Source organism: Armigeres subalbatus, chromosome 2, assembly GCF_024139115.2.
Source record: "Armigeres subalbatus isolate Guangzhou_Male chromosome 2, GZ_Asu_2, whole genome shotgun sequence".
Taxonomy (NCBI): domain Eukaryota; kingdom Metazoa; phylum Arthropoda; class Insecta; order Diptera; family Culicidae; genus Armigeres; species Armigeres subalbatus.
In genome coordinates, this window is record NC_085140.1 from 342,802,358 (window position 1) to 342,817,574 (window position 15,217).

The 15,217-nt window shown below is 40.1% G+C and overlaps 1 protein-coding gene across 2 annotated transcripts in view; it reads right to left on the minus strand.

Moving 5' to 3' along the window:
• LOC134212863 (medium-chain acyl-CoA ligase ACSF2, mitochondrial-like) overlaps positions 1-12,938 on the minus strand; it is a 37,217-nt gene extending 24,279 nt beyond the window's left edge. The window contains exon 1 of one of the 2 annotated variants that reach the window (XM_062691114.1): positions 12,646-12,938. In XM_062691114.1, coding sequence (XP_062547098.1) covers positions 12,646-12,692 — 47 coding nt within the window. In that variant the 5' untranslated portion in view covers positions 12,693-12,938. The remainder of the gene's footprint in view (positions 1-12,645) is intronic. The other variant, XM_062691113.1, reaches the window with a different exon arrangement.
• Positions 12,939-15,217: the final 2,279 nt, after the last annotated feature.

A 15,217-nucleotide genomic window follows, 5' to 3' on the forward strand; every position in this document is an offset into this window, starting at 1 on the left:
ATTTCCCAAGCCAATACTTCCACATGTGTATAGTACACGTCCACATTAGAGGAGCGTGAGTATTTAGAATGTCTGGCGGCTATACACATACTTCATCAGCAACTGTACTGACCATAAGTGAGGTTGTGTAAGCTATTTGCCAGTCGATCGTCAAGCTCAGACCCGACCGCATTGCGTAGACAAGAGCACGCAACTCAGGTTCAGTTCAATCAAAGATAATTGCCTATTTCCGGGGATCAAACTACCCGACTTGGACGTTAATAAACGTTACAATTAACGTCCAAGTCGGGTGGTTTAATCCCCAAATCAAAATTTGCTTCGACTTCGCGAATTGGCTTTTGTGGGTGGTGCTAGTGCTGTATTTTAAGTGCCCAAAAATAATCAAACTCTTCTGGTGAAGATAGAAAAAAAAACGTGTATAAGAGGACAGACCTCCCCGGAGGAAAGTGCGAACCGAAATCGCGGGTGGAATCGATTGTAAATCGCAGGTGAATACGGTTAAATCTTTGGCACGCAGTCGAAAGTGGTTGATTCCCTATAGTGAGGTAACCACTCGGTAGTGTCTTTGCAATCCCGCGACTAAGCTTAGAACGACATCTAGGGTGGGTGTACCAATTGTCGCCATACATAAGAACAACTATTTTTTAAAAAATAGGTAAAAGGCATGTGGGTGAACTTTATATATCAAGAGAAAGGTTTTACTTCCTGCTCCTTAGAGCAGCTGTGAAAACCACAATAAAATTTGTTATTATCCTCATAATTCATCAATCCATAATAGGAACGCATGCACCAGTTGTGGCACTATTCTTAATTTTGGTTCCTTATTTGGCAAATCCCATTGTTTTCTTATGGGACTGGCCAAATAGGGACCACTAGTGCGATAACTGGTGCAAAGGACGTCAAAAATTAAGCAAAATCAATTTTTACAATTATGTTTTGCTTGTTTTGGAGGAGATCAAAGGTTTTATCGTATCATATGAATATGCTTTATCGATATGAACTTGGTTTGCGATGATTTGATTGGCCATTTGGCATATAAAGCACTAGTGCGACAACTGGTGCTATAGCCACAACTGGTACATCTAGCCTATTCGAAAGTCTATGCGGAAATCCGAAAAGTGCGAGAAAGAGTGGGTGAATGAGTGAGCAAATGAGTAAATGAATGAGTGAGCAAGTGAGTGAATGAGTAAGTGGGTAAACAAACGAGTGAATGAATGATTTTGAGATTATGAATAAACAAGTGAATGGACGAGTTAATCAATAAATGAAGAAGTAATGGAATGAGTGAGTAAGTGAGTAATTGAATGAGTGAACGGGTGAATGAGTGAGTGAGTGAACAAATAAGTACGAGAGTGAGTAAGTGAGCGGGTGAGTGAATAAGTGAGTGAGTTATTGAGTAAATGAGTAAGAAGTGAGAGTATTATTTAGTATGAAAGTGTACTGAAGCACCGGAGCCGGACGAGACAATACAAAAATGAGAGATCAAACTTGAAGAAGAGTGCGTGAACGAGTGAGTAAGTAACTGCATAAGTGACTGAGTGAGCATGCAAGATATCAAGAAGGCAGGTGAATGGGTGATTGAGATAGATATTGAACATATAAGTTAATCACTGAGTTAGTGAGTGAGTGAGTAACTGAATGAGTAAATGAATGATTATTAAAGTAAGAATAAAAGAGAAAACTAACGAGTTGAACAATATACGTGAAAGTAAACATGTGACGATGTGGATGAATGAGTAAGTAAACAAGCTAGTGACTTAGTGAGTATGCAGTAGGGTGGTTCAAAAAAACGATTTTGCTCCACAGTGCTTATCTGATTCTCTACCATGTTCTGAGTGTCCTCTGAAAATTTGAGCTCATTTGGATTAAAACTGATTTAGCACAAGCCGTTTCAAGTTTGCATGCAAATTAGTATGGGGAAATTTATTTTTTCATTATACTGTTAATGACGCTTCCCCATCAAGCGCATGTTAAAAGAAAACCTACATAGCTAAAAGGAATACTAAACAGCTTACACTCAGTGAAAACCGCATCTCAATTAATCGTTCCAATAATTAGTAATCGAATTTAATCTATACCGTGGTTTTCTGGAGCTAATTGCATAACTCATCAACAGGCAACATTGCTGCTCGTGGCGCGAAAGATAGCACGCACAAATTCAGGCTACTATGTTGCACTGCACGTTTCAGTGATGCCCTCAAAGAAGTTTAACGATCATGACTAAAGATTCGCAACCTGTCTTAAAATCGATTACTAATTATTGGGACGATTATTCAACATGCGGTTTTCGTTGGGTGAAAGCTGTTGAGTATCCCTTTTAGCTATGTAGGTTTTCTTTTAACCTGCGCTTAATGGAGAAACGTCATTAACAGTATAATGAAAACCCAGATCAATCCACCTAGCGTTGGTGGTGCCTTTCTCGCGCATTAAAAAAATAGAAAAACACATAAGAGAGGTTAAAATTGCACTTTAAGGGGATAGAATTTACTTTTTCCATCTATTCATATGCATTTGCAGCCGTTTGAATGCATTGCTGCAAACTTTGAAAAATACATTTTTTTTTTTCGTTTTTGATTTTTTTTCCTAAGAGGGGGGACCCTTGGCAGAAAAACAATGTTTTTTTCAATAACTTTGGAACGCAATGACCGATCGGGCCAATTTTCAATAGGAAACAACTAGATCGCAATCCGCGTCGACTGCAACTTGTTGCGAGCAAATCGAATAATGCTAAGTACCAAAAAGTGTGTCTCACATTTTTTACACACACACATACATACATACACACATACAGACTTCACCTCAATTCTGAGTCGATTGGTATATAACACTATGGGTCTCCGAGCCTTCTATCAAAAGTTCGGTTTTGGAGTGATCCTATAGCCTTTACGTATACTTTGTATACGAGAAAGGCAAAAATAAATTTCCCCATACTAATTTGCATGCCAACTTGAAACGGCTTGTGCTAAATCAGTTTTAATCCAAAAGAGCTCAAATTTTCAGAGGACACTCAGAACATGGTAAAGAATCAGATAAGCACTGTGGAGCAAAATCGATTTTTTGAACCACCCTAGTATGCAGGTCCGTGAGTGGTAGGACAAGGGGTAGAAGAATGAATGATTGTGTTAGTGATTAAGCAAATAATAAATTACGTTAATGGGTAAATGCGTCAGTTAGTGACATAACGAGTGTATGATAGTGACTGGGTATATGATTAAGTGAAAAAGCGAAAAAGTTAGAGCTTGTATAAGTGAGTGAGTAAGCGAATCAGTGAGTGAGTGATTAGGAAAAAAGTGAGTAAGTGAATCTTTGGTATTTCAAACTAATGAATGAGTTAGACAGTCGTCGCTAAACTATTCTAACGGTTCGATTCGCTTAATGCTGTAAAATGTGAAATTGTGGATTTTTCCTTGTTTTTTACTCAAAAATAACAATAGAAAGGTAAGTTGCATACTACCTTTATATGTTGTAGCGTGCACCATTTTGACTTTGACAGAAATCTCAGCAAAAAACATGTTTGCTAGAGCTCGGCTGTGCGAATCTCGGTGAAAGTTTAACAATTTGCTAAAATTCTGATAAGAAATTGTAAGTTCTCAAACTGCTTTGTAACAAAAGCTATTTAGGAGTAGGGTGACGACATGGTATTTCCACAAAGGAGGACATTTTATCAAAATCAAGAGAAAATATAAAAAAGAGGACATTTTAGTTAAAAAGGAGGACAAGTGATTTTTGTTGAAAAAGGAGGACATGTCGCCCTTTACGATACAATATCGTCACCCTATACAGAAGGCAATACTATCACAGGTCAGCGGTGGCCTCAATTTGTTGATTCAGGATCCGGTTCTAGCTCAGACCCTCGACTGATGAAAAAATTTGCTAGGAAAACAATCTATAATAATTATAATAATTTAAACTCAATACTAACCACTCCGCATTCGGTTCCCTAAAATTTAAACCTACGTAAACAAAGGAGCCTTAGAAAACTAGTCCATATTTGCACAACATACAAGATGCCTTTTTAAAAAATAAATCAAAATGGGAGAGAAAATATTTTCTATTAGATATATAAGAAACATCTGAAGATTCCAGCTTCCTTTTCTAGTTTTACGCGTTTAGTCAGGATGATCTTGAAACCTTGTGCTTCAACCAACTAGCATTTATATTTTTTTTAATTCTGTAAAAAAACGTACCAAAATATGTATAAGGACTGAATATATGCAGATTGATTTACTTATAATACTCTTATAAAACCTTACTTTGTATAAGAATCTAGCAATTTTATACAGTATTTTATGAAAGTGGAGAATTCAGAGTTTTTTTTATTAACGGGCATAGCGTTGGAGACGTGACCCTCTAAGATATGTTTTCCTAGAATGGTGACCTTCCAGGATTACCACCGCTTGTCGAAATTTTGATTACGCAAACGGGGAATACTGTTGACAGAGCCTAAAATATTTATCTTCTTGAAACAACTTCGTTCCGAATTTTGACAAACATCGCATGAATATTCAAAACATAGAATGACATAGTTTCGGATTCCACGTAGAGCATCCGTGCGAGACGGTTGTAAGCCGCGTACGGTCTGCTTCTCATTCGGTTTTTTTCCTGAAGTACAGGTAGTGGTTTTTTTCCGAAAGTGTTTTGAAGCATAGTGCTTGAGTGGAAGTGGTGCTTAGCTGTAGCAGTTAAGTAGCCATTTCGTTGGTTTTGCAACAACGCAAAACTTTGCAGTTTATTCGGCGTCCATCGCAGGCGCAGGCATCATCGTCCCACGCCGACAGTCATCATCCATCGTGCGTCTCCACCAACACAGACGCCGCCGTCCTGCCACCATCCATCCACCCAGTTGCAGTGTTGGGTGCGGCGAGAACACCAACAATAGCGTGGTTCGCTTCGACCGCACCACCGGCGAGTGTCCATCGAGCTAGTGTGTGCTGCCAGAACTGTTAGCCGGCAACACAGCAGTGTGAACGCAAGTATTTAATTGAGCTCCCTCTCATTGTTCCCCTCTCTTCTCCATCTTATTGGAATAGTTTTTTTTTTCTTTTTTACTCGTCTTCCCCTCTGTCCCAAATCATTATTTTGTTTGTGTGTGTGTTTTTTTCTGCCCTTGTGATAATTGTTTAGTTTTAAAAGAGATTGTGCCTCGCTGCAGCGGCGCATTTCGTGTCCGCAATGCGCGAAGGCGAAGTTGGCGGGGGTACTTTGTATTCCATGTCAGATGTTTCGTTGCATTCGGGTGTTCCAAACCAAAACGAAATGGACACCAGCAACGCTAAAATTTCCTCTACGAGCCCCCGTCCCAAGGTCTACCCTCACGACTCTGGTGGGCCGTATGTTGTTTTCTTTCGACCCAAAGGCAAACGTTTGAATATCAGCCAGATTAGCAAAGATCTGGAAAAGCGATTTTCGTCTGTCACGACCATTGACATGGTTGGGTCCAGTAAACTCCGTGTCACGGTCAGTGATCGCAAACAGGCCAACGAGATTGCCACCTGTGAGCTTTTCACTCTCGAATATAAGGTGTATTTACCGTCAGCAGTTTGTGAGATCGCGGGGTGGTGACGGAGGGAAGTATGACATGCGACGATTTGAAACAGGGTTTCGGTCGTTTCAAGAACGTTTCTTTGCCTCCTGTTGCGATACTGGATTGCAAACAAATGTATTCGGTGTCGCAGGAGGGAGAGAAGCGGAGTTATTCCCCGTCTGACTCTTTCTGCGTCACTTTTTCCGGGTCCGCACTGCCTGACTACGTAGTGATTGGCAAACTTCGTCTACCTGATTAATTATGATGATTAATTATTTTAGAGCGTCTTAGGGGAAATGCTACAAGGTTAAAAGACTATTATTCTTCCATTTACTTCCACTATTAACTTTTTATATCAATCAGATACGTATTTCGTTTTCATTGAAACTTCTTCAGTGTTTCGATAACAAACACTGAAGAAGTTTCCAAGCAGGAAACGAAATACGTATCTGATTGTTGATACATAAAAGTTAATAGTGGAAGTAAATGGAAGAATAATAGTCTTTAACCTTAACCTTCGTCTACCTGTTCGGCTGTATGTACCGAAGGTGATGAATTGTGTTAATTGCAAGCAGCTGGGCCACACCGCTCAGTACTGTTGCAATAAACCTCGCTGTGCATCATGCGGAGAGAAGCATGTGGAGGGAGCGTGCAAGACGGCACCGAAATGTGTCTATTGTAACGAAAGCCCTCCACATGCTCTTGAAGCTTGCCCAACGTACATACAGCAGCGAATCCACCAGAAGCGGTCTCTTCAGCAACGTTCTCGGCGAAGTTACGCCGAAATGTTGAGGAAGGCCGCTCCTCCACTCGTTTCTGACACCATCTACTCGTCTCTTCCTTTGGACGATCAAGGTAGCTCTGACTCCGAGGTTGGAAATGGGGTTCCCTTTGTTTTCAATGGCTCAACGAGGAAGAGAATAAAACAGAGCCAGCGACCATCGAAAAGCCTAGAAAACAGCCTCAAAGTGAGCCCCAATCCAACATGGTCAAATTCAAAGCGGGTGGAAATACTCAAAAACGTTCAACTTTTGTGGTTTCACATCGAGATGATCGAGAGTTTCCACCGCTTCCGGGAACATCTAAAATCCCAGATGCCCCATTTTTGCGATTTCTCAGCCAGAAAGAGAGCATAGAGAGCGAGCAGAACGATCTCCGAGCGTTCCAATGTTCACACTTTCTGGCATCGTGGAGCTCATCCTCAACTTCTTTGATGCTTCCGACCCCGTGAAGAACATGGTCAAAACTGTTCTTCCTATTCTGACTCCTCTCCTGAAGCAGCTGGCTTCGAAAATGCCCCTCCTCGAGTCATTTGTATCCTTCGATGGCTAACTTAGTCAATAAGGGTAACATGATTTCGATTCTACAGTGGAACTGTCGAAGTATTCTTCCAAAATTAGATATTTTCAAATTTTTAGTGAACAAATTACAATGCGATGCTTTTGCCTTATGTGAAACATGGCTAACACCAGATGTGAACCTTCATTTTCCTGATTTCAACATAATCCGCCGCGATCGGGCAAATCGATATGGAGGAGTGCTTTTAGGGATCAAAAAACAGCACTCCTTCTATAGAGTCGATCTTGCGCCGATGTCTGGCACCGAAGCTGTCGCATGTCAGGTGACTATTCGAGGAAAAGACCTCAGTATCGCCTCGATATATCTTCCTCCAAACACCGCGATATCTCGAAGAGATCTCTCGCACATCTGCTCGGTTATGCCCGAGCCACGGTTGCTCCTGGGAGATTTTAACTCCCACGGAACAGGCTGGGGGGAACTGTACGACGACAACCGTTCATCAATGATATACGACCTCTGCGACGACTTCAATATGTCAATTTTGAATACAGGAGAAGTTACACGAGTGGCTCCTCCAGCAAGAGATAGCCGTCTAGATCTTTCCATTTGTTCGAGCTCATTATCGTTGGACTGTACTTGGAAGGTGGTCCAAGATCCCCATGGTAGTGATCATTTGCCGATCGAAGTTTCGATTTCCAATGGACATAAGCAATCTGCTTCCATCGATCTTTCATATGACCTCACGAAGCACATCGATTGGGGCAAATATGCGGACGCCATCAGCGATGGCATACAGTCGATAGAAGCACTTCCCCGCGGGAAGAGTACAAGTTTCTATCGCAGTTGATTCTTGAAAGCGCTCTTCAGGCACAACGTCGGCCGGTGCCAGGAGCTTCGGTTCGTAGGAAACCCTACAGTCCGTGGTGGGACATCGAGTGTACGCAACTTTATCGCGAGAAATCCGCCGCGTTCAAAGAATTTCGGAAACACGGGGCGATCGTTCTTCACAAACGATACACCGCGCTCGAAATCCAGTTCAAGAAACTGGTCAAAGTGAAGAAGCGCGGATATTGGCGCACTTTTGTTGAAGGTTTATCGCGCGAGGCTTCAATGAAAACTCTGTGGACCGTCGGGAGAAGAATGCGCAACGCGTCGTCCGTAAACGAAGATCGTGAAAGCTCGTCGCGGTGGATACTTGACTTCGCAAAGAAAGTTTGTCCGGATTCGGTACCGGTGAGGCAAGAGCTACGTGATGCTTTTGCAGACAGGGATGATATGGATCGTCCCTTTTCGATGATTGAATTCTCACTTGCTCTCCTTTCATGTAACAATTCCGCTCCAGGGATGGATAGAATCAGGTTCAATTTGCTCAAAAACCTCCCAGACGTCGCGAAGAGGCGCTTATTGAACTTGTTCAATCAGTTACTGGAGTGCAACATTGTTCCGGATGATTGGAGGCAAGTGAGGGTGATAACCATCCAGAAGCCCAAAAAACCCGCGTCGGATTATAATTCGTATAGCCCCATCACGATGCTGTCATGTCTTCGGAAGTTGTTGGAGAAGATGATTCTCTTCTGGCTAGACAAATAGGTGAAATCGAATAGTTTTTTGTCAGATACACAGTTTGGTTTCCGCAGGGCAAGGAAATGAACGACTGTCATGTGTTTCTTTCTTCAGAAATTCAACTTACTTTCGCTAAAAAAGAGCAAATCGGCTCAGTGTTTTTGGACATTAAGGGGCTTTTGATTCAGTTTGCATCGATGTCTTATAAGACAAACTCCACGAGTGTGGACTTTCACCAATTTTGAACAACTATTTGTACAATTTGTTGTCAGAGGAGCGTATGAGTTCTTCTCATGGTGACTCGGCAACTTCACGAATTAGCTACATGGGTCTCCCCCAGGGCTCAAGTTTGAGCCCTCTTCTTTACAAATTTTACGTCAGAGACATTGATGAATGTCTCATGCCAAATTGCTCGTTGAGACAGCTTGCAGATGATTGTGTTGTATCCGTTTCAGGGCCAACATCGGTTGATCTGCAAGGACCATTGCAAGATATTTTGGACAATTTGTCTACTTGGGCTACGAAGCTGGGTATCGAATTCTCTCCGGAGAAAACTGAGATGGTTGTCTTTCCAAAAAAAACATAAGCCGGCAAAGTTCCCGCTCCAACTGATGGGTAAGACAATCACTCATAGCATATCTTCTAAATACCTCGGGGTCTGGTTCGACTCGAAATGTACCTTCAGGAAGCATTGTGTATCTGACACAAAAATGCCAGAAACGGATCAACTTCATGCGATCAATAACCGGAACATGGTGGGGAGCGCATCCCGAAGATCTTATGACGTTGTATAGAACAACCATTTTGTCGGTCCTCGAATACGGTAGTTTCTGCTTCCAGTCCGCGGCTAAAACACACATGCTGAAGCTTCAAAGGATTCAGTACCGCTGTCTCCGTATCGCGTTAGGATGTATGAATTCGACACATACAATGAGCTTGGAAGTACTTGCGGGAGTACTGCCACTAACAGATCGTTTCGCGGAATTATCGCTCCGGTTCCTCATCCGCTGTGAGGTTCTCAATCCATTGGTCATTGATAACTTCGAGAAGCTGCTCGAACAAAACCCTCAATCTCGATTCATGAGTATTTACCACTGGTACATAACGCTGGAGGTAAGCCCTTCTTCGGTAGATACCAATCGTGCTAACTTCTTAGACTCTTACAGTTCCTCTGTTACTTTTGATCTGTCCATGAAGCAGGAGGTTCATGGAATACCAGACTTTCTGTGTGCGGAGATCATACCTCCATTATTTGCAAGCAAATACGGGCACGCCAGTGAGGAGAGAAGCTTTTTTACAGACGGGTCAAAAATTGATGACTCCACTGGTTTCGGTGTTTTCAACGTTTTTCATAGCGCCTACTTTAAGCTCAAAGAGCCTTGTTCCGTGTATACTGCTGAGCTAGCAGCTATACACTATTCACTCGAGCAAATCGCATCCCTACCTCCTGACAACTTTTTCATCTTCACCGACAGTCTAAGTTCCTTGGAGGCTGATCGGTCAATGAAACCAGTTAAGCACTCAGCGTATCTTCTAAATGGGATACGGAAAGCTTTGAGTGCCTTATCACAACGGTCTTACACAATCACCATGGCTTGGGTCCCTTCTCATTGCTCGATCCCGGGAAATGAGAAAGCGGACTCTTTGGCTAAGGTGGGCGCTATGGAAGGTGATATTTACGATCGGAAAATCACCTTCGATGAATTTTTCACATTAGTTCGTCAGGAAACCTTGAACAGCTGGCAACAGAAATGGACAAATGGGGAGTTGGGTAGATGGCTGTATTCAATTCGCCCGCAGGTGTCGAAGCGTCCATGGTTCAAAAAATTGAATATGGGACGAGACTTCATTCGAACCATGTGTCGTCTAATGTCCAATCACTACACTCTAAATGCACATCTTTTCAGAGTGGGGCTCTCGGAAGGAAATCTCTGTGTTTGCGGCGAGGATTATCAGGACATCGATCATGTCGTGTGGGCGTGCGAGGAGCATCGTGGCCCCAGATCTGCGCTAACTGAACATCTCCGGGTCCGAGGAAAACAACCAAAGCCTATTAGGGAAGTGTTGTCGGGCCTTGATCTCGAGTACATGTCCCTGGTCCACCAATTTTTGAAAGTTGCTGATGTAAAACTGTAATCATTGTCTGCCCATTCCCTTGTCTGTCGTACCCCATATCGAATGTCTTCCTCTTGTTGTACATTTCCATGTCTGTCGTTAATCCCTTCCGTATGTCTTCCTCTCGTCGTTGTCTCCCAAAAAAGTTTGTTTGTCCCGTTACAGATGTAAAAATGCGAGGAATGTCAACTTCGTGAACATCAGCATAGTAATTACTTAAGCACCCTAAAATCCTTTCCTTTCCTACTGTATTATTGTATTCCCTAACCTCGACTAAACCGCGAGTCTTTCGGTTCCCCAAAACTAACACTATGTATAAGAATCAAGAAATGTATTGTTAAACTTGATTTCGGCTCCGTAACGCTTCACGGCAAATGAGCCTTCCAAATAAACGAAAGATAAAAAAAAAAAAGAATGACATAGTTTGCCGACTACTCCACCAACTCATTCATTCGATTGTCACTGAGTGTGCTTACTATGTGCAGAATAAAACATATTTTTTTATGTTGATGTTTACCGTTAAAAATGCCTCGTGGATGAAAACCAGATTCAATTCTATGTGTAAAATTGCTTTACTCATTTAAAACGTGTTCAGATTTCAGATAATTTATCAATTTGTAAAATGTGCATAAATATTCAATGACTAATATTCAACCGAATATTGACAGTCCAGAGCCTACTATGAATGTGTCTGGAAGTGAGCTGACAAGGGAAGAAAGGCGGCCTTCACCAAAAATTTTAGATTATTCTACACTCTGACTGTTGATATTAAAATAGCTTTAGTTAGTATTAAAATTTTCCTACAACAGAGCAAAAATAGAACTACACAGCACGTGAGTACAATGCGGTATAAAAGCATGCTATACTGCTTTTAATCAACTCGAAAAGCCTCTGTATTCAAAGTAAATTCGAGGCAATACTATGTTTTAAGAACTAATGCAAAGAAGTATATTCGAAATTCATTTAATAAACGATAACTCAACATTTTTATCCAGACTGACTTACGAGAAATTGAAAAAAAAACGGAACAATATAGGGAGGATTTACCTCTAATGCTTATAACAGCAATAATATTAGAAATCAGTTTGTAAAACCTTAGCTCTATGGAAAATACAACAGAAACAGTATTTTACAATAGCGCAATTATTGGTGCAGATGATCTGGTAAATGAATGATGAATAAACTTTTCAATAATGGTAAATGATGACCAATCATCATTTTCCATGCATTTGTTATAATAGAAACTAGACGCGTTCAGACAAGTTTTACTACACTTTTATAGGGTCAATGACCCTACCCAGCTTTTTCGCAGCATAAGACTCTAATGCAGTACAATGGATGTTAAGAATAATGTTTTCGGAAGAATAAGTATGCATTTATGAGAGGTACTGAAGCAAAAGGATATAAGAAAGAAAAAAGAGACTCTGCATTGCCAGCTTCTTTTACACTCGACTAAAATTTTCTCTTGCGGGTAAAAAATGTAAGACATTCAGGCTCATCTTTTATGGATCATGATTTAGATATAGACTCGCAAAGCGGGTTTGGCTGAAATCATGAAGAAAAAGGAAACAAAAAGTAGGGGAACGGTTCGGTACTTCATCTCATAGATCCCATTTCCATCCCACCAAAAACAAAGCAATGAAAAGGAATTTGGTTTGTTTTTTATTTTTGTGTTTTTTTCGGCAATGAGCACGCATGTTAGCAAAAAGAAGCGACAAGATTGGTGTTGTATTTCTTTGTTTTGCGATGTGATGAATATATGATCAATGAGATGGAAAACGGAACAATTCCCCTAGTATACGTACATTTAATAGGAAGAACGCCCTGCATTAATTACGTTAGTTACCCTAATATTATAGATAGATTTATTGTGGTTTTATAACATACTTGAAAAGTAAATGACTGTATCCAAGAGCGTCACAGGACCATAATTATTACTTGGGTTCTAACGTTCCATTTAAAAAATGTATAACAGAAGGGATGATAAAAACAAGAAAATACTCAAACGAACTAATTAAAACTAGTTGAAAATTATAAAAACCGAATAGGCTTTACGAATCACTTTCCGCATTCAGCGATAATGTAATCACATCCACACTGCGCAGTTGACGATCTTGACCTCAACACTTATTTTATCAAATCACCTAATTCCACCAGCCAGACATAACTTCGTCGACGGAATTCGCAGCATACTGGAGTGCGCAGTTCCGATCCGTACCCACCAGCACTGATTTTACCGAACACCAATTATGAATATTAAAACACAGTTCAACCGCACTGTCGGCTATCGGTACTAAGGACTACGGGCTCAGTGATTTACGGCCTCAATGAGTCTGAACGGCGAGCTAAGGCAAACGACCTGAGGAGCGACTTGAACCGATCCGCCAAAACGCGAAACGACGACTGAGCAACATTTGCGTACTTGGGTTCGCGACCGGCTTAAGCTTAGCGTTCTTGTAATCAGCAAATCGTCATTCGTTCAGTCGTTAGAAGTATTCGCTCGTCTGATTTGGCACTTTCTCAGCAGTGGTAGTGGCCCTTCCGGAGGCTCGACATATGGTCGAATGCGGTGGTGTTCATCGTTCGGTGGCGCGTATTTTTTGTTGGCAAATAACTGGTATCCATATCAGATTCATTTTAATTTGTAGATTGAAGAATTGTGTTTATGTTTGGATGATTAGCACAAAAAGCGTTCATGTGTGCACGAAGAAAACGAAGATAAGATATTTAAAAAGCTGCCTCATTATTATCGCAGGTTTGCTTACTTCACCAGCAGTTCAGTAATAAGGAGCTGGCTATGATGAATTTAAATTTTTGTTCATTTTCAATGCATTTACCCTTAACTAGCAACAAGTAGCATTCGACGCAGAATCCTAACTCATTGTTTCCTATTAAAAAAATGATTGGCCTAATAACTTAAAAATTACGGCCGGAATATTATTTTTTATAATGCACGAGAAAGGCACGATCACCGCTAGGTGGATTAAATGTCTTCAAAGATTTTTGTAAATGATTTCAAACAGATTTCAGGGGGTTCACATGCAGAATTATGGATAGATATCTGGTATCAAATACCAACGCACTAGTTGTGATTGCCTCAATTGAGTTTGAATTCAGAAAGGTGGACTGGCGAAGTCGTTTCAGCCATTCTGTAAGTATTGCCAACAGCTTCTACCTTAATCAGCAGGAACTGCACATGCAATCTTCAATCAGTTGCAATCAAGTTCCTTTCAGATAGGTGCATTATATTTCTCTATACCCAAATTGCGTCACACTACAGGCATTAATGTTTACATGTTTAAATATAGATAAGTTTTTCTGTCACACTGCCAATTTGCAGGGATCAATGATATATTCGGTTTCGTTATTTAACCCACATACCTAAATAAAAGTGAATGAAATGATGTTTCCGATTATAAAAGAAGAAACGATTGTTGTTACCGGTTGACATGTACAAATAAAAGAGGTTTAATTGGCAGAATTTTCAATTAAATTCTGTTTATGCTTAGGTTTCTGTTCCGGACTTCATTTCATAGATCCCATGTTCGTTCTATCAAAAGCAAAAGAATAATATATAATATAATAAAAACCAAATTGGATTGTTTATTTTTGCGGTTTTTGTTTTTTTTTTTCATATGTACGTACAAAAATGTGTTATAGCCTATTCAGATTATGCCATTAATGACATAATAATTGGCGTTTCAGGGTAAATACGCTTTATAATGTCATTATTTACGTAATATTCCATACATTTTGTGCTGTCAAAAGATACCCGCTAAAAGAAGTCATAAAGAATTTATTACGAACAATTATTACGAGAGAGCTTTCTTTCTAACTGGGATGCAGGGAGAAATTCAACAAAACAAAACTGACAAGAAGCGTCACGCTCTCTTTGCCAGAGAGAAAATTCTCTCTGTTTTCACTTTTCATTTCGTTTCGTAGTTGACAGTCATGCTCTTTCTGTTGCAGCAGGGTCGAATGCATGTTAGAGATGGAAATCTTCTGAGCGCTGAAGAATAACTCGGATTGTGATGGTTTTGTGGAAAGCATTTTATATGATGAAAAATAATGATGATAATTATTTATTCTCCACTTATTCAACATGAATTGTTTAAAAACAGATGCTCTCTAGAATTAACATGAAGTATTTAACTTAAACCTAGATTTAATAGAACAAATCCAATAAATTTTCAAAGTTCAAGGGCCAATGCGGAAGACAATTTAAAACGTAGGAATGGTTGCAAAACGAATTTATTTGATGAATAAACATGATTTCATAAATTGTTTCAATTCTGCTCCTTGAATGGCTTAATATACTTTGGATTTCAATATTTTTCACGTGGGACAACTGTACGATTTGAATGGGATGTATATATAAAGTAGAATAACCTTAAATAAAACGTGGATTGGTAATGCATTAATTCATCCAAAATCCAGTTATATCACATTCACACGATTCGATTTTGTTAGAAGCTGTATCATTGATTGTCGAGAAGAACGCAATGGTGCAGTTTCCATTTTTGAAAAAAAAAAAAATTGCTGAGTTGCCCTTCATACATGGAGATACTGATGGAAATACATTTTAGTTCGATAATATTTCTTGAAAATTGGTCCAATCGTCCTTTTTTATTTATTTGTGAGAAATTTTTCTATCAAATCTCCGTTCGATCATAGTACAGAATCAAAATACTTTTTAAACTTAAAAATAAATTGAGG